This window comes from Myxocyprinus asiaticus, chromosome 26, assembly GCF_019703515.2.
Source record: "Myxocyprinus asiaticus isolate MX2 ecotype Aquarium Trade chromosome 26, UBuf_Myxa_2, whole genome shotgun sequence".
Lineage (NCBI taxonomy): Eukaryota > Metazoa > Chordata > Actinopteri > Cypriniformes > Catostomidae > Myxocyprinus > Myxocyprinus asiaticus.
Genome location: NC_059369.1, coordinates 14486454 through 14512316, shown reverse-complemented (window position 1 = coordinate 14512316; position 25863 = coordinate 14486454). Strand labels below are relative to the sequence as shown.

General features: G+C 39.7%; 1 protein-coding gene across 7 annotated transcripts in view; it reads right to left on the bottom strand.

Moving 5' to 3' along the window:
- LOC127416948 (kinesin-like protein KIFC3) overlaps positions 1–25863 on the bottom strand; it is an 83946-nt gene that overhangs the window by 15835 nt on the left and 42248 nt on the right. For 5 of the 7 annotated variants that reach the window (XM_051656570.1, XM_051656564.1, XM_051656566.1 and 2 more), the window contains exons 2-14: positions 19733–19850; positions 18097–18239; positions 9793–10000; positions 9038–9174; positions 8754–8819; positions 8030–8161; positions 6310–6591; positions 5594–5767; positions 2298–2445; positions 1224–1354; positions 1000–1111; positions 245–426; positions 53–157 (exon numbers count right to left, since the gene is read on the bottom strand). In XM_051656570.1, coding sequence (XP_051512530.1) covers positions 53–157; positions 245–426; positions 1000–1111; positions 1224–1354; positions 2298–2445; positions 5594–5767; positions 6310–6591; positions 8030–8161; positions 8754–8819; positions 9038–9174; positions 9793–10000; positions 18097–18239; positions 19733–19814 — 1902 coding nt within the window. In that variant the 5' untranslated portion in view covers positions 19815–19850. Of the gene's footprint in view, positions 1–52; positions 158–244; positions 427–999; positions 1112–1223; positions 1355–2297; positions 2446–5593; positions 5768–6309; positions 6592–8029; positions 8162–8753; positions 8820–9037; positions 9175–9792; positions 10001–18096; positions 18240–19490; positions 19627–19732; positions 19851–25863 lie in introns of those variants that run through there. The other 2 variants (XM_051656565.1, XM_051656571.1) reach the window with 2 other exon arrangements.

Below are 25863 nucleotides of genomic sequence, written 5' to 3'. Positions count from 1 at the left end.
AAGGGATCAGACATTTATAGGCAATGAGAATTAATTGTCATCTCTTATGTACCTCCATAGTGTAGGTCTTTCCAGAGCCTGTCTGTCCGTAGGCAAAGATGCACACATTAAAGCCATCAATACAGGACGTGACCAGAGACTGCACTTCCTGGAACACCTGGCAAATCAGACGAGGGGACACTGTGAGGTAATAATTAAAACAGGAAGTACACTCATTTGACCAACAGACAGCTTGAGCACGAACCTCCTCCTGAGTAGCCTGAGGGGGAAAGACTTTGTCAAGTTCAAAGGTCATGAGCTTGCCCTTATTGGATAGGTAGAGAACAGCATCATCATCTGGGTCAATGGTCACTAGGTTTTTGGTGTCAGCAGTGTCTGTTTCTCCGGGGCAGATGGGGCGTACTCGGCACAACACACGTATGTTGCCTGAAATACAACAAATTGCATCGAAAGTCAGAAAATATGGTTGTGTAAAAAGCTACATTATAAGACTGTAATGTATAATTTCATTGACTCAAACTAGATTTTAACATTTTCTGAAGAAAATGTAAGTGGTGCTTGTAAGTGCAAAATTCACTGCCCCAATGTCAGAGCGTAGCTATGGGGTGGCTAAGGTGTTCTGAGTGGTTGTTAGCATGTCACGATGTTGGCTGCTTACTGGCCTAAGTCAGAACAGCCCCCCACAAGTCTTTATATTCTGGTCCTTAGATATGGCTTAGGTTGCTGCTTCAATGCAAGTCTTCAATATGACATATTCTTGGCAGTTTATTCATCTGCCAGTCGAAAATCGCTAAGTCTGAACACCTCTTGTCAACAAGCTGAGAGATTTGGGAGAAGTTCCACACTAAAGTTTAATACTTCAATTTAAGGGTTATGAAAAATCCCTAACCCTATAAGCAAGTGTCAATAAAAATAATAATTGCCTGGTTTAATGCTGAATTGTTAACTTTTGATGATACTGACCCTCAAGTACTGAAATAAAAAATAAGAATGCCTCACCTTTGAGGCGCACCAGTTCATTGTGGCATTTCTTCCTCAGATTCATCTCTCTCTTGTATTTCCGCAGCAATTCTTGGTTTGCACTGCTCACCTCTCCAATCACTTGACAGATCTGCAATCATATTCAATCATCTTAGTGCATGTGCTTTGGTCATGCAGAGGTGGGAGAGATAATTTGCTTGTATGCATTTGGAGGTGTTTGTGTTAGTTTGTATTCATCTCACCTCCTGCTTTGCCTCTGCAATGGCTTTCACCAGCATGTAAGGGAACTCCTGCACCTGTCTCTTCAGGCAGTTATAGTCACAGGTGAGGGTTCTCAGGGCCGGCTGTAGAGTCAGGAGGTTCATCCGCACACCTGCACACGCAATCACAGAGGATTAGAGATAGACAGGTGCATGGAGGGGTTGCGTTAAATGAAAATTCTCAGTCATTTACAGATTTTTTTGAAACATTGACAGATCATTTTGACAGATAAAAAATATTTAAAAAAACACTTTTTAAACTAGTGCATCTGTTTTGACTTCACTGTATCTCTCACACACTCTCCTGCTGTGTGTGTGTGCTGTTTACTGCCTGGCATTAAGATGTGTATTAACAGGCGCCATCACCATTTACACCTGGTAATATGCATCTCTTTTGACCATTTGTGTTTGGAGGAGAGGGTCTCTGCAAAGGGTTACGGCATGATTAGTGTGTTACTTTATTATAATAAAGTGCAAAAAAGTATAATAACAAAAGGAAAGCACAGAAAAAGCGTTGCTTTATTTCTGCCAATTACTTGCATTTAATCTAAGCGCAAACATTACGTATAGAGCAGAAAGTTATTGTCAGTTATTTTAGATTAGAGCTTCAGAGATGTGTGTGTTTTTCATATGTGACACTTTATTGTGATATCAGGCACACTCAGAAATTGTGCATGTTTTTATGTGCATTTTCAAATATTCTGATCGGATATTTATTTCCTTTAAAAGCTGCATGTAACTGGTAAGTTTAAAAATCTTGTTTTTGCCACAGCGGTTGATTGACAGGTAGAACTTTCACCCAAGAACTCTTTGGATTCACTAGACTTGTGCTTGGGGAGCCATGTAAAAATGTAAGCCTATTCACTGTCATGTATACGCCATTATAATGGATGCTACGCACCTGAATCTAGTATTTATTAAATTAAAACAAGTATTACAGATCATGATGGAAATTTTACAACTTTCAGAGTGACTCAAAGACTTTTTCTAGCGCACCCTCTGGGTGCATGTGCATTTACACATACAGTATACATGGATGCAAACACATAGTCTCACCTGCTAGGTTCTCGTGCACAGCCTTCATCTCACTCTCTGCTCTGATGAACGCTTCCTCGATCACTCTGTTCTTCTCCTCCTCCAGACTCTGCATCTCTGCCTCCAGCTGACCCTGAGCTTTCTCCATCTCACCCTCATACACCAGGATCTAACACACACATGCATACATTAATGTGAACAGATTCATAACAAATCTGACCCTGAGGTCATCTGGAGACTTTGTGTCAATGAATGCATTTACATGCACGATCGTGCAAAAATAAAGCCGGAAATGTATGTGGTCATGTAAATGCCTTATATTTCTTTTAGTGGGGAAATGTCATAAATGGAAATATGAATAAATGTCTTGATTGCTCTTGCAAGTTTGTAAAATAATCCTGTTTTTGCTAGTTATCAGTGTTTCACTGTCTACATTTATGCATTTGGGAGGTGTGTTTATCCAAAGCGACTTCAAGAGAGTGTATTGACAGAATAATTTTTTTTTTTTTTTTTTTTTGTATCAGTATGCGTTCCCTGGGAATCAAACCCAAGGCCTTGGTATTATTAGCACCATGCTCTACCAGCCGAGCTACAAGAGCAATTGCATGTTGCCCATGTAAATGCACCCTGATATCATAGACAATCATCTGTGAAGAACCAGGTCTATCCACTGACCAACCAGTTAACCTAAAATATCAAAGATAAAACAGTTACAAATAAACAAATACTGACCTAAATTCAAAACCAAATGCTAAATAAGCACAAAGACAGATATGCACACAATACCATCATAGACGAGCACAGACACATCCTTTTAAAAGCAGCTACTGCTTTGTCTTAGTATCTGATTTCCTGTGAGCAAACCCCCCAAAATTTTGATAATATTGTTGGTATAACAATTCAAAAGCAAATAGTTTTCAGACATTGAGTATTAAAGTATTAAAGTTAAGTACAAAAGCACTTAAATGATATTTTGGTCATCAAGATAAATTATTAATGTGATCGTAAAAACATTACTTTAATAAAACTGTCCAGCTGTTCCTTTGAGAGAGGGCACCAAATGTTAACAGGCTTTAAATAAATGGGCTCTATTTTTGTGACCGTGCATGATCATAACAAGCAACGATCGTGCCCAACACCTTATCTAATTTTCGTGAAGTCTAAGCACAACTTGTGCTATCTGGGGGCTTATGCGTGCAAACTGTCGGTGTATTGTTTGTTATTGAAGTGGTGCAAAGCACAATTTGCTATTTTCCTGAGAAACTGGTCATTGTCTTATATTGGCGCAAAGTCTAAAATCAGTTTCTGCATTTGCAGTTTGGAGATTCCACCAGCATGTGGTAATAAAGTCCATGTCCAAACTCTGAAAATACAGTGAAACATCAAATTATGTCCTAGACAATCACAATTGTGGCCATTTTATGAAACAAATCTTTATGGGATTTGTGTTAAACTTTCTAGATGTCATGGTTTATCTTTCAATTATTACCATTCCTGTTTTTACAATTCTATTTATGATCTAATATTTAATGGTATTTTCCACCTGTTGTCACAGAGTGATTCTTAAGTCACTGAAAAGAGGCTGGTGGTAGAAGTTGGAGAGAGTAAAATGATTGGATTTGGGGAGGTTGTTATATAGGATTTTTTGACCACTTCTTTATTTTGATTATATTTTTGTTTAGTCTGAGGTGTAATATGAATTTCGAAGTATTTTGGGTTTAAGTTTTTTGTGTTTCAATAAGTTACTTTTATTTTTAAAGCAAAACTGATAGTGAAGTGTGTCCACAAATCCCTTGATCCACTGCCTAACGTGGAAGGCCGATATTATCACTGTTAATTCTAGCCATGATTTGTGTCACTTGATCAATATGATTATTAATACTTAGTCTCTATAATTTAATGGAGCCAACACCCAAGTCCAAATGAGAACCACATTTTCCATGCATATAAAAGGAGCGTGTCACTGTAATAGAAATATGCCTGACATTCAACATGGACGCAGTTAATGCACAAATGAATGCAAGTCTTTGTTTCTATTCTTCTAATTTACTGCATACAGTCTATTTAGACTACCAACTTCTTATGAATGTGCTGTCTTTGTTTATATAGATGGTGCTTGACAGGAAATGAACTATATATATTAGGATGCAGACGGTGCAATAACCGGAGAAGAACCTCACAATTAAATTGCACTTGACCCAGCCCATTAATGCTTTGCGTGCACAATTTTGCCAAAAAAATAAATAAAAATTGTGCCTAGACTTAGCGCATGCTTGCATGAAAATACCAAATATTCATGGCCATGTTCACTGATGTGTATGAAGTTCCACATTGCGCTACGCTTAAGTCATAGCACTCTTAAAATACAACCCAATGTCAGTTACAGTTTAGTAGAACTTTGACCAAAGCAATGATAACTTGGTGAATATTAAAACAAATTTCTCTGTCTTGACCACAACTTAAAAAGAGCCCAATGTTAAGATGCTGTCTACAACTACCTAGTGTCAAATTTTAGACTGCTAGATCAACTGTAATGCACTCATTTAAGTGAAAGGAGGACATATAATGAATTGGTTCCTGGAAATGGCCTTGATGGGGGGAATACTAGTCTGAATCCACACAAAAAGCACAGCTGGGGTCACACGCATCCAGTGCATTTACACAACAGGGGTTACGTCGACTATTTCACAACAGATTATAGGATCACACTATGACAATTAGAAGCAATGACCTTTAGGGATATTAAGCGAGTAACTCTGCAAAGTGTCAGGGTTTCAAAGGTCAAAAATGAGCATTAGCCAACCCGAACCACTGAAATAAATCTACACGTCAAACTTCTGAGCAGCACTTACAATGGGATGTACAAAAAACTTACGTTTAAAGTAACTTTGTTTCTTATAGATTCAGATTCAATATTGGAATCTGATCCCCCAGCACATTTTTGACCTCTGAGCCCTATCGGCAACAGAGTAATCTGGCCAAACTTGGAGCCTGTGGGAGACCTCTGCATTACCCCCACCAACTGCCTTGGAGAGCAGACCGTACAGACGGCCGTGATCTGTCCTCAGCTGCAATGGAAACGAAGAGACAGAGACGTTAACCTGCTCTTCCACAATAATGTTTGTCAAAAAGTTCAAACCACTTGGGAGAAAGAGGACATTAACATCATCTAAACAGATAAACAGCACACCACACTTGCCACAAACCTGAGTTAGATCTCAGAACAACCCTGAGAAGTGTTGGCCACAGGATAATCTCAAGAGAGCATGACCTGAGTATGTGTCAGAGTGGATTATACAGTAAGTGTGTGTTGATACCTGCTGGTGTAGCTGACCGCTTGTCCTCTGGGACTCGTGTAGCTGCTGTTCTAACTCTCTGAGGAGCTGTCTCTGCACACCCAACTGCTCTTGAAGTGCCTGGTTATGGGCCTGAGCCTCTGTTAAAGCCTGCTTACACTGAGATGACTCCACCTCAACCGGCTTGGTCACATACTGCAGGTTGAGAGAGAGACAGACGTGAAGGTACAGTAAAACTATAACTATGGCGAAACTGTTTTCATTAGGAAAAATCAAAGAACAAAAATGTATTCAAACGTTAAAGGAATTAGTCACCAAAAAATAAGAAATTTGATAATTTACTTACTGTATGACTTTATTTCTTATGTGGAACTTACACATCATTAGTCTTCTGAAGGCATAGGATATGTTTTGTTGATAAACAACATGAAATAAGCAATTTTTTAGTGAAAATATTGACGTTCATAAGTGCTATGAGAAAAGCTCTCTCAGTGGCTCACATGTTCACACGAGAACTTGTTTGAGCCCTAAAAACAATGCAACTTCTCACATGAACATGGGTCTCCCTTTGTGTTCCACCTAAGAAAGGTCATACGGGTGAGTAAATTATGACAGAATTTTCATTTTTTTTAATCATATCAACTTTTAAAAGAAATGGGATCAGTTACGATTTATTATTTGAATCTACTGCCAGCCCTAGGCAAAATATCTGTTTGCTCTAAACCTGCAGTTCTCACCTTCACCTGTGGGGGCAGTACAGCCTGGCGAGACAGAGCCTCCTCAGCATCATGAAGTCGTGAGGTCAGCTGCTCCTCACTCTGACTCCTGTGCTGTGACGCCTCCTCCAGCTGCTGCTGCAGCTCCTGTCTGCACTGTGCAGCCTCCTCTAACTGCTGCTGCAGCTGTATTATCACACCTGTCCTCTCCTGCATCTGCAGCTCCACTGCAGCCAGTCGCCGCTCCCGCTCACGGCACTCCTCCTCCTTACGACACAGCTCATCACGCAGAGCCTCAACATCCTGAGAGAGACACAGACGGGTGGACCATTTTTTTAAAAATGGACAACGAACAGCTGACTGAGAATGTGGGGGAATTCACAAAAAATTAATTGCACCCAGGAAAAGCGGCATTTATTTTTTATTTGTTTCGCGCCGGATTAACTAAAGGAATTATGCAGATCAGGCAATGGCGCTAATACGACCAGAAAATCTGTGCTCAACATTTAATTCTGATCTTGCAGACCACTGCAATCTGGCATACTGCTGAGACTGTACAGCATTACTCTACTACTGTGATCCAGACACCTGAATCATCTCTTTAACATGCCAAAAGTGTGCTTGACACTTGCAGGGTGTAAACTGAATTTTTTTTAAAAGAGATGTAAAAGAGATAATAGTGCGATGTTAATAGTGGCAGGTAAATAGCACAGAGTTTTGTGAATAAAGAGAAATCGATAATGAGCCAACACTTTTTGTGCTGAAATGCTACGCGAAAAGTGGCGCAACTGTTTAGTGAATTCACCCGGTGTGCTTTCTGTTCTCACTGAAATGTTGCAGAAAGTGACAAAGGTACTGACAACCAGAATGCATTTGAGTTTTAATATACAGCTATGCATAGCATGATTTTGGACCAATGAGAATTCATGGTGGGTGGGGTTCAGGGTTCAACTTTTTTTTTTTGTTAATAAGGGGCAATATTTGCTTCAAGGAACTGATTTTCAAGTGCATATTTCCACCTTTGTGAGGTCATTTTTTTAACCATATAAAAGTATGCAGTAAGTCGTCTATTTATGGCAAATACTGAACAATAACGGCTGTTATCTATAAAACATCAAAGTACAAAAGTAGCTGTAAATAATGCCCTAGATCATAAAACAAACAAGCTGCTCATATACAATATAAATAATTGGTCACTCCCTATGTTAGATTATACAACTCACTACTTTGTACAATCAGAGTAGAATTTGATGCAGTCACTGTTTCAAGTTTTGTAATTATTGGGAATGTTTTCTTCACGTCGTTTCAAAAGTTGATTTGTGTTTTTTTTAAATCAACAACCAGTTCATATTATGTACCCATTCAACAACATTTGCTGCTGACACAGTGATTGCAGCTACGGTAAGTAGTTATGAAACCCATAACTACATTGGCCTAGAATAAACCATTTTGAAAAGTATTGGGTTTGGAAAAAAACACAGAATGAATGAGGACATTTTTGACCTCACATTTTAAATATATCTGGGGCATTTTGTCCCAAGCTCTGCTAAATTGCTCACACTTGTAGCACAATGTGGAGAGAATTTTTTTAATTTTTTTATAGCAAATGACTGATTAAAGCACAGTGCTTTGTGTTGCACCTTGTTAGGACACAGTGTTAAATTATCTAGCTGCATGTGTTTTTATCCCTGTGTAATAGTGTATGCATGTGAGTGTGTTTCTGGTGTCAGTTAGAGTATACCTGGCTGTGTGGACAGGGGGCAGTAGAGCAGGTGTTCTGGGGCTGTGGGGTATGACTGACCCTCAGCTCCTGTTTGAGCCACTGGTTTTCACTCTCCAGCACCTCAAGCTGTTTCTCCAAATCTGTCGCCCCCTACACACGCACACGTTTACGTGGTTAGTCGAAGACATACATACCATAGACTTCTATTGTTTTTATTTGAAGTTCATTATAATATCTAGAATAACCCTAACCCCTAAAAGAAACCTTTAGCATTTTTTTTATTAAAATAAAACAAAACCCTTAAAAGCCTTAAATTGATGAGGACATCCCCAAATGTCTCCAAAGGGAAGTTTTGTCCTATTTCGCTCACTTCTGGGAACAAATTTGCCCCCCACGTTTAACCAAAGTAAACCCACACATACGTTTCAAATTTGAGATCCTTGCCAGTTGTAAAGCTTTCAGAGCCAAAGCCTTACATTCCTCTTCTATCAACAAAACTTGTTCCCGGTCAGCACTTCCTCCCACGATAAAACTAAACCAGATCAGCACCAAGATAAAGGAAAAAGAGTTCCCCATAAAGCTCCAGAAATATGCTGAAAAAAGTCTGACTTTAGCCCACCAAGATCAGGTGATTCACACAATGGCACTAACTGTAATGTAACTCTCCCTGCTCCTGTTAATTCCTCTCTCCCTCTCTCTCTCTCTCTCTCTCTCTCTCTCCTTGTTTCCTTCAGTCTCTCACCAGCTCAGAACGCAGTCTCTCCACCTCCTGCGTCTGATCCACAATTTTCTCCTCCAGCTCCTTGACCTACAAACCCACAAACAAATACCAACATTAAATCCACTCCCCAAAAATTAGTTGGCAAGTTTCACGCATCCACTCTAATGAGGTATCGATATACTTAATCTAACCAGACAAAAAACAATGAATATCAATATACAAAAGTTCGCTATTCACTTCCAGCAAAATAATGTGAATGATCTGGCTGAAAGACTCAAGCTCTGCTATGTGTGTGTGTAATGTACCTTTGTGCGAAGCCCTGTAATGAGAGCGAGTTGTACCCCCTCTTCTTTTTGCAGTTGTTCCTGTGAGTGAACCTTCCCTTGTACAGTGCTGGAAAAATCCACAGGCCTTTGTGTCAAAGCACTAGAGCCCCTCACACCTATACATACACACACACAGGCAAAATTCTCATTTTCAGATCACAAGAGATAAGGCCAGAAATATGCAAGAATAAAATATGAAGAAACATAACATGAACTCTTGCGTTGCTGTGGCGGTAAACACTTCAGTACACCAGGGGGCGATAGAGTTACCTTCAAAATGTCTGTAAAATAATCTAGTTGATGTGTTGCTATTAAAAGTAGCTAGCTATAAACATGTCGACAGTGTAAACACATTTAACTAACTTGCTCAGCAAGATCCTCCAAAAGTGTTGACCTAGACAGTAGTTCACTCATAAGAGAAAACTAATTTTCCGAAAAGAAACTCAACAGTTATGTCTGCTATAGCACCTCCTGATGCCAATGATGAAAATGCAATGCATTATAAAATGTTTCAGAATGCATCGACATGTGAAATCAACCTGGCATAACTAGAAGCGTTTGCGTTCACATACTTTTGCGTTCACTACTGTGTATTCTACACAATAAATAGATTTCAAACTTCAAACTTCAGATAAGACAGAATATTTCTATTGGATGAAATATAATTATTTGAAATAAGATAACAGTTTCTGCAATCTAAATAGTTCCAGAGACAATACACATCAAAGTTTCACCTGTAGGGAATACAGCTTGGCTGAGCTGGCCGCCCTTCAGTCTGGGCTGCTCTTGAGGTTCTAAGTTAAAGGATGGATGTTCTTGGTTATGGTGGTTGTCTAGGTTAAGCTGGTGGTCGTGTGTCTGCAGGCGTTGTAGCAGGAGTCTTTTAGCGGTGTCTTCGCTGCGCAATCGTGCCTGGAACTCACAAACTCTTTCTTGCAGCGTCTGCACAAACACAAAAAATCAGTGTAAATTAAACCAGTAATGTGTCTGTGCTACATCACATTGTACAGCATGATTGGGCAACTAAAGCAGCTAAGCAGGAAGAACTTTTAAAAGGAAATCGATATCGAGATCTGAAAATGAAACGAATTAGACAATTACTGAGAAGAGCTTTTTTAGAAGACATTTCAGAAGAAACGGATACTCTTAAAATAGTATTCAAGCAAAAAAAAAATAATATATATATATATATATATATATATATATATATATATATATATAATTGGGATCCTCACAGAATAGCGCTGAGATGAGTGACTGATGACATATTGAGAGCATGCATGTTTGATTGACACCGCGAGTGAGCATATTGAAGGGAGTGAAGCTGAAAGTGCTCATGATTGCTCAAACAGTCTCTATCGCTCCACACAATATCTGATTGTGACGACTCGCTTTACATCACGTGTACTCAGATTTGTATATGCATGTTTATTTTTTTTTTTTATACCTTTTAGCAGCCTCTTTATCCTCTTCCTGCTCACTGTGCAACGAGTCAGAATAACTACCGTTATGACTCTAGAAAATGGGCAACTTAATATTCATACACATGTAATTCTTACACATTTTTAACAAAATGACATATTCATGTGAATTACATGTCTGAAAGTTTAAATTTGTGTATGCTTAGAATTGCCAACAACTCACCCTCCAAAGGTCACTCTGTCATGCTTCAAGGGCTGAACAAGCGCTCATTTATTAGAGGAGCAGTGTGTATGTGCAATTCCCTGCGTGCTGCAAAAAAGATCAGCCCTGATTCTAGGCACGATCGGCTGATCGCGATCACGGATTTAAGATGAATATCGGCCAATTCTGATCAGTGCACCCCAATATGAAAGCAACAAGATCTGTGACGTAACATTGATGGATGAACAATGACAACACAACAGAACTTCTGAAGGTACAAATCAGACATGTACATAAGGTTCTGCCATTTCTCTATTCACATTGACCCAATTAAACTCCTTTAACATCTAACAAAAAAACATGCACTTACCAACTCAATAAGATGATGATGTTATTACTTAGAGATTGTGTATTAGAAAATCTGACGACCTGAATTCCTACATTTCAAGGACACAAAGGGCTTGTATTATGACTACAGGAGAACATTTCCTCTTACAAGTATCTTTGCCCGCTAGCTCAACATAGATAGATCTAGAGATGGACATACAAAGCTACCCTAGGTCTAAACTATTGTCTGTATTGAGAAAAGCTGTCAATGCGTTGAAAAGCTGCAGGCCTCCCACTGAACAAACCATAGGGAATTCCCAGCCAATCAGATCTCACCTGCACACATGGAATGCAGAAAAGACTGGAAACTCCTGCCTGAGACCCCAACACACACACACACACACACACACACACACACACACACAGATACAAGATATATTCAAGATGGTGCTGCGGATGGCTGCTTCGCTGTGGAGCTTTCTAGCATTTGTTACTTTTGTTTGTCATGCTTTTTTGTCACTCTTTCCCAATCAGTTTCAACAGGGATGAACTGCTGAATATTCGGCAGAGCATACCTGATCATTTTTTGCCAGTGTTTGATTATTCTGACATTTTATTAGACATCTTAGTTGGAGGCGCTGCAGTGTTCTACAAGTGCTCCAAGAGACGTAAGCCAGGGAAGCATGCAGGCACGTTTGAAGCTTCGTCAACGCAGCTTTAGGACTGCAGATTATTCCTCTGGCGAATATCCGCTCCCCCGCCAACAAAACGGACGAACTGCTTCTGCTCACTCAAACAAATAAGGACTTTTCTAACTCCGCTGCTCTGTGTTTCATGGAAACCTGGCTAAATGAATCCATCCCGGACAGCATGCTACATCTGCCGGGCTTTGAGAGGCAGTGGAACATGCTTTTACATCAATAAAAGTTGGTGTATAGATGTAACAGCATTGAAGATGATGTGCTGTCCTAATTTAGAAGCACGCTTCATCAACTATCAGACTTTTTACTCGCCAAAGGAGTTTTCATCGTTTATTCTGGTGAATGTGTACACAGCAACAGCTGGCTGATCACGTCACAGAGCAAAAACACCCAGACTCTCTTATTATTCTGTGAGATTTTAATCAAGCTAACCTCACCCGTGAACTGCCAAAATACAAACAACACATCACATGCCCCACCAGAGAAAGAGATATACTGGACCACTGCTACACCACTGCAAAGGATGCATATTGCTCTGTCCCATGTGCAGATTTAGGACTCTCTGATCACTGTCTGGTTAATTTTCTGCCGACCTACAAGCAGAAACTAAATCAGCTAAGCCTGTAGTAAGGACTGTAAAGAGGTCGACTAATGAAGCAAAGCTGAAACTACAAGTCTGCTTTAAATGCACTGATTGGAGTGTTTTTGAAGCTGCAGCCACAGACATGGACGAGCTCACAGATACAGTGACATTATATATCAGTTTCTGTGAGAATATGTGCATCCCTACTAGGACATTTTTATCATTCAATAATGATCAACCATGGTTTACAGAAACTCAGACAGCTTCATGCCAAAGAGGATGCTTACAGAAGTGGGGATAAAATATTGTACAACCAGGCCAGAAACACACTGACCAAGGAAATCAGAGTGGCTAAAAGAAGCTACTCTGAAAAGCTGAAAAAACAGTTTTCAGCTAACAATCCTGCATCTGTGTGGAAAGGCCTGAAAAACATTACCAAGTATAAGACACCTCCCCCTCGCTCTGTAGAGAATCAACAAATGGCTGATGAACTGAATGTGTTTTACTGCAGGTTTGAAAAGCCCAGTCTCACACCCCTCCCCTGCTCTGATCTTCACTTCACACACACAACACCACCTCCTGGAGCCCCCCTCCTCCCCCTCCTGCTACTCAACCTACACTTATGGTGCGTTCAGACCAGAGATGTCGAGAGCGTCAAATCGACCGGAAGTCATTCATTTTCTATGGCAGCAAGCGTCTCTTGGCGGTAATGAGCTTTGACGCGGTTCGGCAGCAACCTATTGGAATATAGAAGTGCTCTGCTCTAGTGAAATCTAGAGAACACAACCAGTGTAAAATTTGGTTCCCACCAAACAATAGTTCCGAAGACAAAATGGAGGAGAAACTAATTATTGCCATGGCGGGTTTTCCCGTAATATACGATCTGTCCCTGTTTGCTTACAGGGATATAAATTTTTAAAAAATGATGCGTGGACAAAGGTGTCTGAAATTGTTGGTGTGCCAGGTGAGTTGATGAAGTGGATATTATGGTTTATATAATATTATATATAATATATTGCATGCTAATTTTGGCGCCATAGCATGCAAAACCGTGCTGCCTGATCAATCGGTAACACATTTATACCATCAGCGTTTGTCTTTTTATATTTAATTACTTTCTGCCATCGATCGATTTCTTTCACATTTAAAAGATTTTTGAGGATATACACTACTTGTGATAGGTCAGCAAAAAGATACCGGTTGACATGTCTGGATGTTTTGCGGCCCCTTTAAATATAGTTCACAAAACCAAGCATTCCGAACGAACGTTGCCACCTGTTTCAACTGCATCAGAGCATCCACGAATCTTTGATAGCGTTGTTGGCAGGGCAGCCAGAGCGAATTTTGACACTCTCGCCTCCTCTGGTCTGAACGCACGGTTATGGTCTGTGAGGAGGATGTGTGCCGGGACTTCTGGAAACAAAAAACTAGGAAAGCTTCAGGCCCAGACACTAAGTTCCCTGCTGCTTCAAACGCTCCACCATTCCGATCCCCAAAAAACCCAAAATCACAGGACTTAATGAAAACAGACCTGCCACTCTCACGTCTGTGGTCATGAAGTCATTTGAGAGACTGGCTTTGGCCTATCTGAAGCACATCACTGGACCCCTGCTAGCCCCCTTCAGTTTGCTTACCGAGCAGTCTGTGGATGATGCTGTCAACATGAGACAGATCTGGGACTTATGCAAGGGTCCTATTTGTGGACTTCAGTTCAGCCTTCAATACCATCATGCCTGATCTTCTCTCAACCAAACTGACCCAGCTCTCCGTGCCAACCACAATCCGTTGGTGGATCAACAGCATTCTGACTGATAGGTAGCAGCTAGTGAGACTGGGGAAAATCACATCTGGAACCCTCACTATTAGCACTGGTGCTCCTCAAGGATGCGTTCTCTCTCCACTGCTCTTCTTCCTGTACACAAACTAATGCACTGCAAAGGACCCTTCTGTCAAGCTCCTAAAGTTTGCAGATGACACCACGGTCATTGGCCTCATCCACGACGGTGAAGAGTCTGCATACAAATGGGAGGTTGAACAGCTGGCAGTCTGGTGCAGTCACAACAACCTTGAGCTGAATATGCTCAAAACAGTGGAGGTGATAGTGGACTTCAGGAGATATCCCCCCACAACCCCTCACCATCCTGACAGCACTGTGGGAGCAGTGGAGTCATTCAGATTCCTGGGCTCCACCATCTCTCAGGACCTGACACTTCCTGGACACCCACATAGACTCCATTGTGAAAAAGGCACAGCAGAGGTTGAACTTGCTTTGCAAGCTGAGGAAGCTGAACCTGCCACTGGAGCTGCTGACTCGGTTCTACTCATCCATCGAGTCTGTCCTGTGTACATCTATAACTGTTTGGTTCAGCCACCAAATCAGACAGAAGGAAACTACAATGGACAGTCAGAACTGCTGAGAGGATTATTGGTGCCCAACTACCCACCCAAGACCTCCAAGTCTCCAGAGTGAAGAAACGTGCAGGTAGAATCACTCTGGACCCCACACACCCTGCCCGCTCCCTTTTTGAACTGTTGCCCTCTGGCTGGTGCTACAGAGCACTCTGACAACCAGGCACAAGAACAGTTTTTACCCTCAGGCCATTTACCACATGAACAATTAAACTGCCTTCAGGACTCCCATAGTGCAATAATGTATAAATATATCATGTACATATGTAAATTCACTCATATTTAAATAACTGTACATACCCCTACCTTGCACATATATTACCACTTGCACATGTACATGCACCATTCTAAGTTATATGTCCTATTTTTTTGTATGTCTAATTATACTCTTACCTTGTTTTATAATCTGTGTCTCACTGTAATGTTCTGTATGCACTTTCTTGTTTCTCTTAACACCAAAAAAAATTCCTTATGTACATGAGCACACTTGGCAATAAAGCTCATTCTGATTCTGATTCTGATACCTCTCTCACAGCTTCACAGTGAGATGTTTACCCAGCCTGGGAGATCAAAGGAAAGAAGGCTGTTCTCCAAACATATCACTAACTAAGAGTGGAACTTATGTAACTCCTTTTGTCACATTCAGCACAAAGGGTGGCATGACACAGTTTGTATGTTGGGTATATCTTGAAACACCATAATAAAACTTACTATTTATATTCTACATCACTGGTTCTCAACTATTGGGTTGGGAGTTTGCAACTCAAAACTGGTTCACAGGTCTGTTGTAATAGGGTTGAGGACACCCAGGAAAACCAATGGTGAATGCAAATAATAAAATGCAATTAACCCTGTAACTGTCTATAATTAGGATAGCAAAATATAAATAAAAATAAAAATAAAATAAAATAATAATAATAATTTATACAAACATTTCAGTGTATACGGGTTCCCTTGCAACAAGGACTTGGTTTGTGCAGTAAATGTATTTCTGCAGTGTATTACTGTTTGTCAAAAGCATGCAAATCGAAATTCAATTTTGTACAATATCAAAGATTTTGGTACTGTATTTGGATGCCACTTGCAGCACAATATGAATATTGATTTCCTTCCTAAGTTTGTGTATAAGAGATAATCAATTTATCATCAAACTGGCTTTATTTTCATTGCTAATCAAAGGTCTACTGCAACGAAAAAATCATTTGTCTTGATTATTGGTGCTGCTTTCTAATTTACCTACCAGTGAGTGCGTTTATATGCACAGCAATATGCTGAAAACTAGCAAAAAATCTGTTCAACACAAGAAAACCACATTTACATGATATTTGAAATAATCTAGTTATTCTCTGCTTTTGACATCAAAACATAAAATGGCATGCGCATATTGGATACATCAGTAACTTGCCAGTCAGTGGTTCACTTTGGTGACCGATCTTATAAAGGTCTCAACTTTTCATTTGGAGCATAAACGCAGGAGAACTGTTCTTAGATCTGTTAGTGAATTGGAAATGAGATTACTTTCAGTATTGGATGAGCAAATAGCAGCCCATTTAATAAAGAACGTAAATGAAACGTGATTGGCCCACAGATGCTACCCAGAGGTAACTTTACTGAAACACACAGACCCAAGGGTCATTTACTCATAGCCTGAGCAACCAGTTCAGCTGAGAAGCCCTAAAGGTCATAACATTGTTTAAACACAGAACACAAAAGGCAGCGCTGCCTGCTCGCAGTGTCTTATTAACCCTCTAAAACAATTATGCAGAGAAGAGATCACACAGGCACTGCTACAGAACAGTCACTGGACATACACAGAGAAACCAGTTAAATGAATGTAGTGAGCTGGTGAAGATTAATCATTTTAGGTAAAGTGTGTAATTTCTGTGCGACAAGTTTCATCAAACAGAAGTGCAAAACTAAAGTCGGTTTCCAAACAGGATTCCCTAACACATTCCTCATCTTCCATTGGTTGGACAAACAGATAGTTCTGTCCCAAACTCACGCCATTGGTTCAGTTAATGTCACTGTGTCGGGCTGGATGGGCCACTCAAACAAACAGAGCAAGGTTTTGAAACCCTTTTTAGGAAAATCTAGCTACCAATGACTTACTTGAGTTTCTCTGCATATTAAACAGGGATAGATGAAAGTATTTCACCATTGAAAAAAAATACACAACACCTATAACTAGTCTCAAAGAAACAGCAAGTGGCTAAGAATGTAATGTACATCAGGATCAGGAATTAAATGGGGCTCGGAGCAAAAATGCCACTAAAATGAACAAAAACGCCCCCAAAATTCAAAATATGGAGGCAAAAATGCCCCCTTAATGGATTCCTGATTTGTTATATTTTCAAAATCTGATACAGTCTGTACCCTTTCGCATGTACGATCAAACCAGTTTGATTACACAAGGCTAGGCTCAGATGCGTTCGATCAACCAGTGCGATCTGCACTCGAGCTGCTGTTTGCCAGCAGAGAGGGACTGAAGCGGTTGTCACAGTGAACCAGCTGCTAAAATAATCTTTTCAACATCACAATATCTTAATTTTTTTATGCTACAAACATTCAAATAATCATCAAATGAAAGTATAAAGCCGTTACTGTCAGAGCTGACTGTTTTGGCAGGGAAAGTGGAAGAGCTAGGTTTTTAGAACCTTCTACGACGAACACAGAATCCCATGCTACATTGCAATGTTAACAATATGGTGGCACACATAACCGGTAATAGCGTTCGCATCTTATCTATCATAACCAATCATTATATACATTTAAAAAACACATTACATGTTTGATAATATATAATCTGACCTCCAATGCATCTGTTGAGAAGTGTACAGTGAAATTATTTAAAATTACAGCACGTATTAAAGAACTCCCGCTGGGGGATCCGTCAGTACAGGAGAAACTAACATGCGAAAGGGTTCTGCTCTAGGCTTAGTTATATGATTGTATTAATAATGCAATAATATTTAAAGAGAACATTGAAACATGCCTGTTGACATCATAACAGAAATATTTCCAAATGAATCAATATTTAACCAAATCGAAACTGGAATCTAATTAAATAAAATCCAAAGTGAAAATCAGTAACAATACTAAGCCCTTCAAATATTAGTTTGTTGATTTATTTTATTGGTAACAATTATTCAGGTTGAATTCATTTATAATTTTTATTTTTTATTTTAGAAAATAAAACACTCTAATAAAGATAAAAATGCACCTGTAAATTAATTCCAGAGGACAACTATGCCCCTTAAATGGAAAAGACAATTTCTGACCTTGATGAAAATATAAACATTAGTGCAGGGAATCTGGTGGTGGATTAAACTCAAAAACAAATAACAAACAAAAAACAACAAAAAATGTATGAATATTTATAAGGGGCAGGGCCATACCTGTATTAGTAGCTGCTGCTGGTCAGAGGTGGGTGTTTCAGAGAGGTCAGAGTGTAAACAGTGGCGCTGAAGAACAGAGTTGGGCAACGAGAGGAAGGAGCTCTCCTCCTCACCATCACTCATCAGGATATCCAGGGAACTTGCTAAAGAAATGCATGCACACACCCACACAAAAACAAATTAGGGAAATTGAGGAAATCAACTGATCTCTGACAAGAAAAAAAAAAAAAGTAGGGAAAAAAAAAATATTAAAACAGACATGCAGCAAATAGTTTACTCAAAAATGAAAATAGTGTCTTTATTTATTCACCTTCATGTCATTTTAAATCAGCATGACTTTCTTTCTTTTGTGGAACACAAAAGGTGAATTCTTGAAAAATAACCTGGCCATTTTTCCACATAGTGGAAGTGAAAGAGGACTGGGGCTGTCATGACCCCCCCCCCCCCATAAAAATGTCAAAAAAGGGGTCCATACAGTTTTCTATATTCAAAGTCAGTATATTTAATGTGCACTTTATTCAGTCTTCTGAAGCCGTACCATAACTTTGAATGCAGAACAGACAAAAAATTAAGCCATTATTCTCTGAAAATCTTGACATCTGCCCTAGCTCTCCTTGGGAGAGTTCATGAGAGAACTGGCAATGTCTATTCATGAAAGAATTGTCATTTTGAGTGTAATCTTCTCAAAGAATCAGTTCTCGAGCTCGCACGGCCAGTAAATTCTTTACAAATTCACTTTGAGTACTACGGAGGAAAGCCTTACAGGTTTCGAATGACATGATGGTGAGTAAATGACTACAATTTGAATTTGTTTCACTATTCCTTCAAAAAACAACATATTGGCTCGAATGCATTCACACTATTGCATGCTAACGCAGTACTTTCCCGGTCTCTTTCACTCATCCCCCTGAACAACACATTCAAGGTCCTCTGAGAACCACGGAAACAAGTACAGCCTGATAAGATGGTGACGTATTACTTGGGAGGAAGATTTCATAGCTGCCATGAACCTCAAGAAAAACAATGACTGTTTTGTTTAATTTCAGATTACACTCTCTCACACACAGGACTAGCTGCCTCATGCTGGTGCGGTTAATGATGACACAGCAGGTAGAGATGCTCGCTCTAAAACAATGTCAGACAGAAAGCAAACCTGTCACTGCAAAACACACAACAGCAGCCGCCTCCATTTTAACACAACATGTCATTCTTTTTCTTTTTGTCTGCTTCTGGCACTTACCTTTTTAGTCTTTTTTGGTCTGTGTTTCTGTCATAACTGCTGTGCCTGTTGTAATATTGTCCCATACAGAACAGAATGCACCACTTAAACTCACTCACTCACTCATTCACACACACACACACACACACACACACACAGATTTACCCTTCTGTACCTGGACAGAGAATGTTGTTTTACGTTCAGTCCGGAATCGTTTTTCACTGTTGCTTGTTGTCAGTGGGAAAGAATTCAACCCTCCCTACTCGCTTTCGAAGACCGAGCCAGTGGAAGCAGACACACACACTCTGTTTATCTCGGTCTCTCTCATTTCCTCTCTCTCACAAACAAACATTCAAACTATCCTCTGAAAAATGTCACCACACCAGTTTTTAAGTCAACCCATGTGGCTGTGCTTACCGTCCAATAAGAGGTCTTTGTTCCAGAGTTCCTGCAGGCAGGTGGGGTGGCCGATATCCCAGGTCTTTCGTGTGCCGTACATGACCGCAGGGCTGAGCAGACTGCACAGCTGGACCGGCTGTGGATAGAAACAAGTCTATTAATAACCTATTCGTAAGGCTCTATAACAAACAGCTGTGGAACTTATGACAGAAACACAGCTACTATTTGAGCGGCAACATTCAAAATAGCCTTTAATATTCATTATATTAATGAGATAGGGCTGTTGATTTAAAACATTAATTTAGTGTGATTACTTACACTGACAGCCAAAAGTTTGGAATAATGTATAGATTTTGCTGTTTCAGAAGGAAATTGGTACTTTAATTCACCAAAGTGGCATTCAACTGATCACAAAGTATAGTCAGGACATTACTGATGTAAAAAACAGCACCATCACTATTTGAAAAAAAGTCATTTTTGATCAAATCTAGACAGGCCCCATTTCCAGCAGCCATCACTCCAACACCATATCCTTGAGTAATCATGTTAAATTGCTAATTTGGTACTAGAAAATCACTTGCCATTATATCAAACACAGTTGAAAGCTATTTGGTTCATTAAAGGAAGCTTAACATTGTCTTTGTGTTTTTGAGTTGCCACTGTATGCAATAGACTGGCATGTCTTAAGGTCAATATTAGGTAAAAAATGGCAAAAAAGAAACAGCTTTCTCTAGAAACTCGTCAGTCAATCATTGTTTTGTGGAATGAAGGCTGTACAATGCTTGAAATGGCCAAAAAAACTGAAGATTTCATACAAAGGTGTACACTAAAGTCTTCAAAGACAAAGGACAACTGGCTCTAACAAGGACAGAAAGAGATGTGGAAGGCGAGATGTACAACTAAACAAGAGGATAAGTACATCAGAGTCTCTAGTTTGAGAAATAGATGCCTCACATGTCCTCAGCTGACAGCTTCATTGAATTCTACCCGCTCAACACCAGTTTCATGTACAACAGAAAAGAGAAGACTGAGGGGTGCAGGCCTTATGGGAAGAATTGCAAAGAAAATGCCACTTTTGAAACAGAAAAACAAAAAGAATAGGTTAGAGTGGGCAAAGAAACACAGACATTGGACAACAGATAATTGGAAAAGAGTATTATGGATCTTAACCCCACTGAGCTTTTGTGGGATCAGCTAGACTGTAAGGTGCGTGAGAAGTGCCCGACAAGACAGCCACATCTATGGCATGTGCTACAGGAAGCGTGGGGTGAAATGTCACCTGAGAATCTGGACAAACTGTCAGTTAGAATGCCAAGGATCTAAAAAGCTGTCATAGCTGCACATGGAGAATTGTTTGATGATAACTCTTTGAAGTAGTTTAAGTTCTGAACATTTCTTTCAAATTGTAATAGTAATTTTTCATGTTATTAATGTCCTGACTATACATTGTGATCAGTTGAATGCCACTTTGGTGAATAAAAATACCAATTTAATTCAAGCTTAAAGTACATGTAACATTGTGTTTTTAGGTGTCGCATCACCAGGGGGCAGTCAGTGCAGCTCCAGCTGTACAGACTGGACAACTATCATAGTTTACATTTCTGGGACTACACATAGTTGCGGAGGGATGGCACTTAATGACTTTGCTTAATAAAAATACGAAGGGCATACATTTTCATTAAAACTTTTTATTACATTATAGCCATTTGTAAAACCAATAAGGCACTCCAGGCTGTGCCATATTGTGAATATAGTCACGACTAAGTTGCAGGGTTTTAGTCATGACTATAATCACAATGTACAGCAGCACAGCCTCGGGTGCCTTAAAGGTGCACGCAGTAAGATTTTAGCTGACTCTTACTCAACCCATCGGTCTCAGCAGAAATTGTGGTTTTGGACTCTATACGGACACCAGTTGTCCTGGATACTGGAAGCTTGTTTACCAAGTGCTGCTGATTTACACTGAATATGTTTGCAAATCTGTTTTTTTTTTTAATCCATCTCATAATACACACATCCCTATAATGGACATTTTTGTATTCAATCCAAACAATGTTTTTGCGCATTGTTGCACGATGGACTGTGACTGTGCAGCCATGACTCGCAAGCTCTCTGCCGGTAGAACATCGCCGTGTGCTCACGCTTGGTGTTTGATGTTGCACAGTTTATCCGTGATGTGCACCGTGAGAGCTGCAGGTTGTAGTGATGTTCCATCACTCCAGCAGGGATCTCTTGTTTGGACATTTTATCTTTCCACTTGCACTCATTCAGTTCAGACTGTCTGGTGGATCACATTTCTCTTTATCAATACCATACCATCACTCTAGACCAGGGGTCGGGAACCTTTTTTCACTATGGAGCCAATTTTGTTATTTTTGGTTGATGCATTTTTTCGAAAGATCCACAGCACAAATGAATAATTTACTATTTTTAATAAAATAAAATGTTTATATTGCCCATTGATTACTCAAAAACACAAAAACAAACAAATCTGCAAAAAATTAATAGGTAACATGTTGCAATATGGAATTGAGTACACATGTTTGTGTGAGTCTCCATAAAATTACTTTTTTTATTTTACAATTGTTCATGAAAAATTTCCCTTTTGGGCTGGGCGATGTGTAAAAAATATTTTAATGATAATCGCCTTTAAAATATCACGATATCCGACTATATCGTCAACCCCCCTGCCAAGGGTCGTTGAATATTTTTGCTTTATTGATTTTGCTTTAAAAATTAAGTTATTGAAACAAGAAAAACTTAAACAAAAAGACATTTCTAAATTCAAATTGCATTTTAAACTAAATGACAAAAGCAATACAATAGCGAAGTGATCAAAAAGTCTTATAACCACCTCCCCAAATCCAAACATTTACTGTCTCAAACAGCCCATTTGCTATCACGCAAACATCCTTCAACGACACCAGATGAAAAATTACTAATAGCCTACAAATTAAGAACTAAAGACAATTATAAATGTAAAGATAATTATAATAATAATCATAATAAATAAGCCTAATAAATTCCCTTGTGTTCCCAAAAAATGCTGTCAAATGAGCATTCTTATCGAATGCGTTTGTATTGCGTTTTGGTAATACAGTTAATGCTGCCTAAAGAAAAGAAAATAGAACTCAATTTTAGTTTCAAGGTGAACGTGTCTTGTATTATTTTATGATTTAATCACTTTCGCCTTTGTTTCTTTAATACAAAGATACCTGTATACATTACTGAACCTGCAGAGTTGCGTTCACAATGTGTAAGAGTGAACTGCTCCGTGGAAATAAAGCAAACTAAACTTGTAGCACCTCACGAGATGATCAGAGATCATTTGCAGCATTCTCAGACTACATTCGACAGTTTTCAGTCGAATGAAACAGAGAAAAAGGAGTGATAACTCTTTACATGTGCTTGTTCCACGAGACAGGGTCCCGGTGCAAGTCTCTGAACAAATAGCGAATCAGACACGAGCATTGACGGCTTTTCTTTTGTCTGTTCTTAAAAATGTAATGAAGTGTGTTTCTTCAAGCATGTGTCTTTTTGACTAACAGCATTTCTTGTCATGTGTCACTCTGAGACGTCTTACAGGTCACCCGCCTGTTGCGGGTAGATGAGCAAAATTACTTGTGCATGAAATACCTGCATTTGACCGGGGAGCTTGCGAACTGGACTGAGCCTCTTCGCATTTTGCGGGTGCCAGGTGCTATTTCAACTCCTAGGCGCACATAAAAAAATAAGACGTGCATCGGCAGCTTTTTTCATCTGTTCTTCAAAATATAAATCACACGTTTCGTCAAATGCATGTCTTTGTGTTTAATTTCTTGTCATTTATCACTCTGAGAAGTCTTACAGGTCGCCCTCCACAGTGGCTGGTATACTCCGCATGTAAAATACACACTTGGCGGGTGTTCATTTCAAACCTTGTTCATCAGGAGTTGGCTTTACGACAAATTCGGGAGAAAGGAAATCAAAACAGTGTCATTGACTTCAAGCTTTGCAATCTCACCCAAACTTTCTGCAGGAAAATTATCCCTAGAAAGTTTTAAACGATCATGTGTTGGTGAATGGTGAGACACCCGGCGAGCCACTTGATTTTTAACAAAGAGCCACTTGTGGCTCGCGAGCCATAGGTTCCCGACCCCTGCTCTAGACTATACTGTTGACTCGGGCTTCATTGTAAGTACTGTATGTTGTGTTTGCGGTTTTATTTTTTGGTTTGCTTGTTTTGTTTACATGTACTTTTATATTTGAGCATTGGCTAAGAGCGCTATATAAAGTAAACATGTTATTAATATTGTCATTATTTGTGGCAGAAACTCAGTCAATTGCATGACACAGTGTCATGTGCTGTCAACATGGCAGCTTCCATGAGGGGGTGACCCGCTCCATGCTAAATTAAACAGCTTTTATTGGGTTACTGATATGACTGAAGTCTTCATCTAATAAGCGTACATCATTTTCAACATATTTCTAAAAAATGCTATTCATGTCTTTGTGTAAATCTTTTTTAATTAGCAAAAACTTACTTAGTGCACCTTTAAAACACACACTAAAGCAGGGGTCAGGAACATATGGCTTGTAAGCCACAAGTGGCTCTTTGTTAAAAATCAAGTGGCTCGCCTGGTGTCACACCATTCATCAACACATGATTGTTTAAAACTTTCTAAAGATAATTTTCCTGCAGAAAGTGTAGGTGTGATTGCAAAGCTTGAAGTCAATGACACTGTTTTGATTTCCTTCCTTTGTTGTACAGCCTGGTGAACAAAGTTTGAAATTAACACCCGCCAAAAGCAGATTTTTCATGTGCAATGGCGGGTAATTTTGCTGATGTACCAGCCATTGTGGAGGGAGATCTGTAAGACTTCTCTGAGTGATATATAACAAGAAATTAAACAAAGACACGCATTTGAGATGACGTGACGCCATGCGAGAAGCAGAAGTGTGAAACCCGAGCTCTGCGCACTTGGCTGTTTTTTAAAAAAATTATTTTCATGTTATAACCAGTGAGATTCGATACACCCAGTTACATATTTGTTCTTTGAGGTAAACATGGCAAAGAAGTCAAAGTCCTCTGGCTCTGGAGACATTAAAAGACACTTATGTTCTCAAGATGAAACCTCTGGCGGCCCTGCGAGCTGGGGACTCGATTTGGATGGCACGTTGGGAGATGAAATTCAGCGTCAACTGTCCAACATCTCGGTGATGCTGACAAAGGTTGTTGCTGACTTGGAGGATCTTGCTGTAATTCGTCGATCGATTAATGCGATGGAAGCAAAGTTCTCTGAGTTGGTTACAAGAGTGACAGAAGTTGAGAAACAAATAGATTATCTGGAATCATCCGAAAGGGAATTATCCATTAATCCGCCCGTGACCAAAATAGTCGTGGAAAAAGTCTTGGAAAAACTGGAAGATTTTGAAAATAGGAGCCCAAGGAATAACATACGAATTGTTGGAATTCCTGAGCATGAAGAAAGCAGAGATATGGTGAAATTCCTGGAAGAGCTCTTCCTGAGTCTGCTCGACATAACAGGCCATAAACTGGAAATCGAGTGAGCTCACAGAGTCCCGGCTCGCAGATCTGCTGAGGGAGACAGGCCCTGATAAATTCTTGCCAAATTTCTGAGATCTTCCGATAAAGGTCTCGTGTTGTGCTAGGCGAGGAGCAAAGGAAATCACAATATTTTCTTGTTCCCGGACTTTGCGAATGCAACAAGAGAGAAACGCGATCGGTTCAAGGAATGTAAGAAACTCTTACATCAATGGAAGATCGCTTTTGCACTGATGTTTCCGGCCAAACTGAGAATAGAAACGAAGGATGGTCGCAGGGTATTTACGTGTGTCTAAAGCAAGCACTGTCTTTTATAAAAACAATGGGTGAGTAAGCCATTTGGGGTTTTTCATGTAGCTCCAGAGTGGATTAACTCGCTGTACTTACTCTGGCTGTCCGAGGAAGCTGGGCGCCATTTTTGTTTCTTTTTGCGTTGGCTCCGCCTAGCGGCTGGAATTTGTTTTGTGGCATGACTCCTTCAAGAAACGTTTGCATGGATGGATGATCGCTTTTACACTGAAGTTCCCGGCCAGATTGAGAATGGATACTAAGAATGACTGCAAAATATCTTCATGCCTACACAAAGGATGTCTTTTATAAAGTT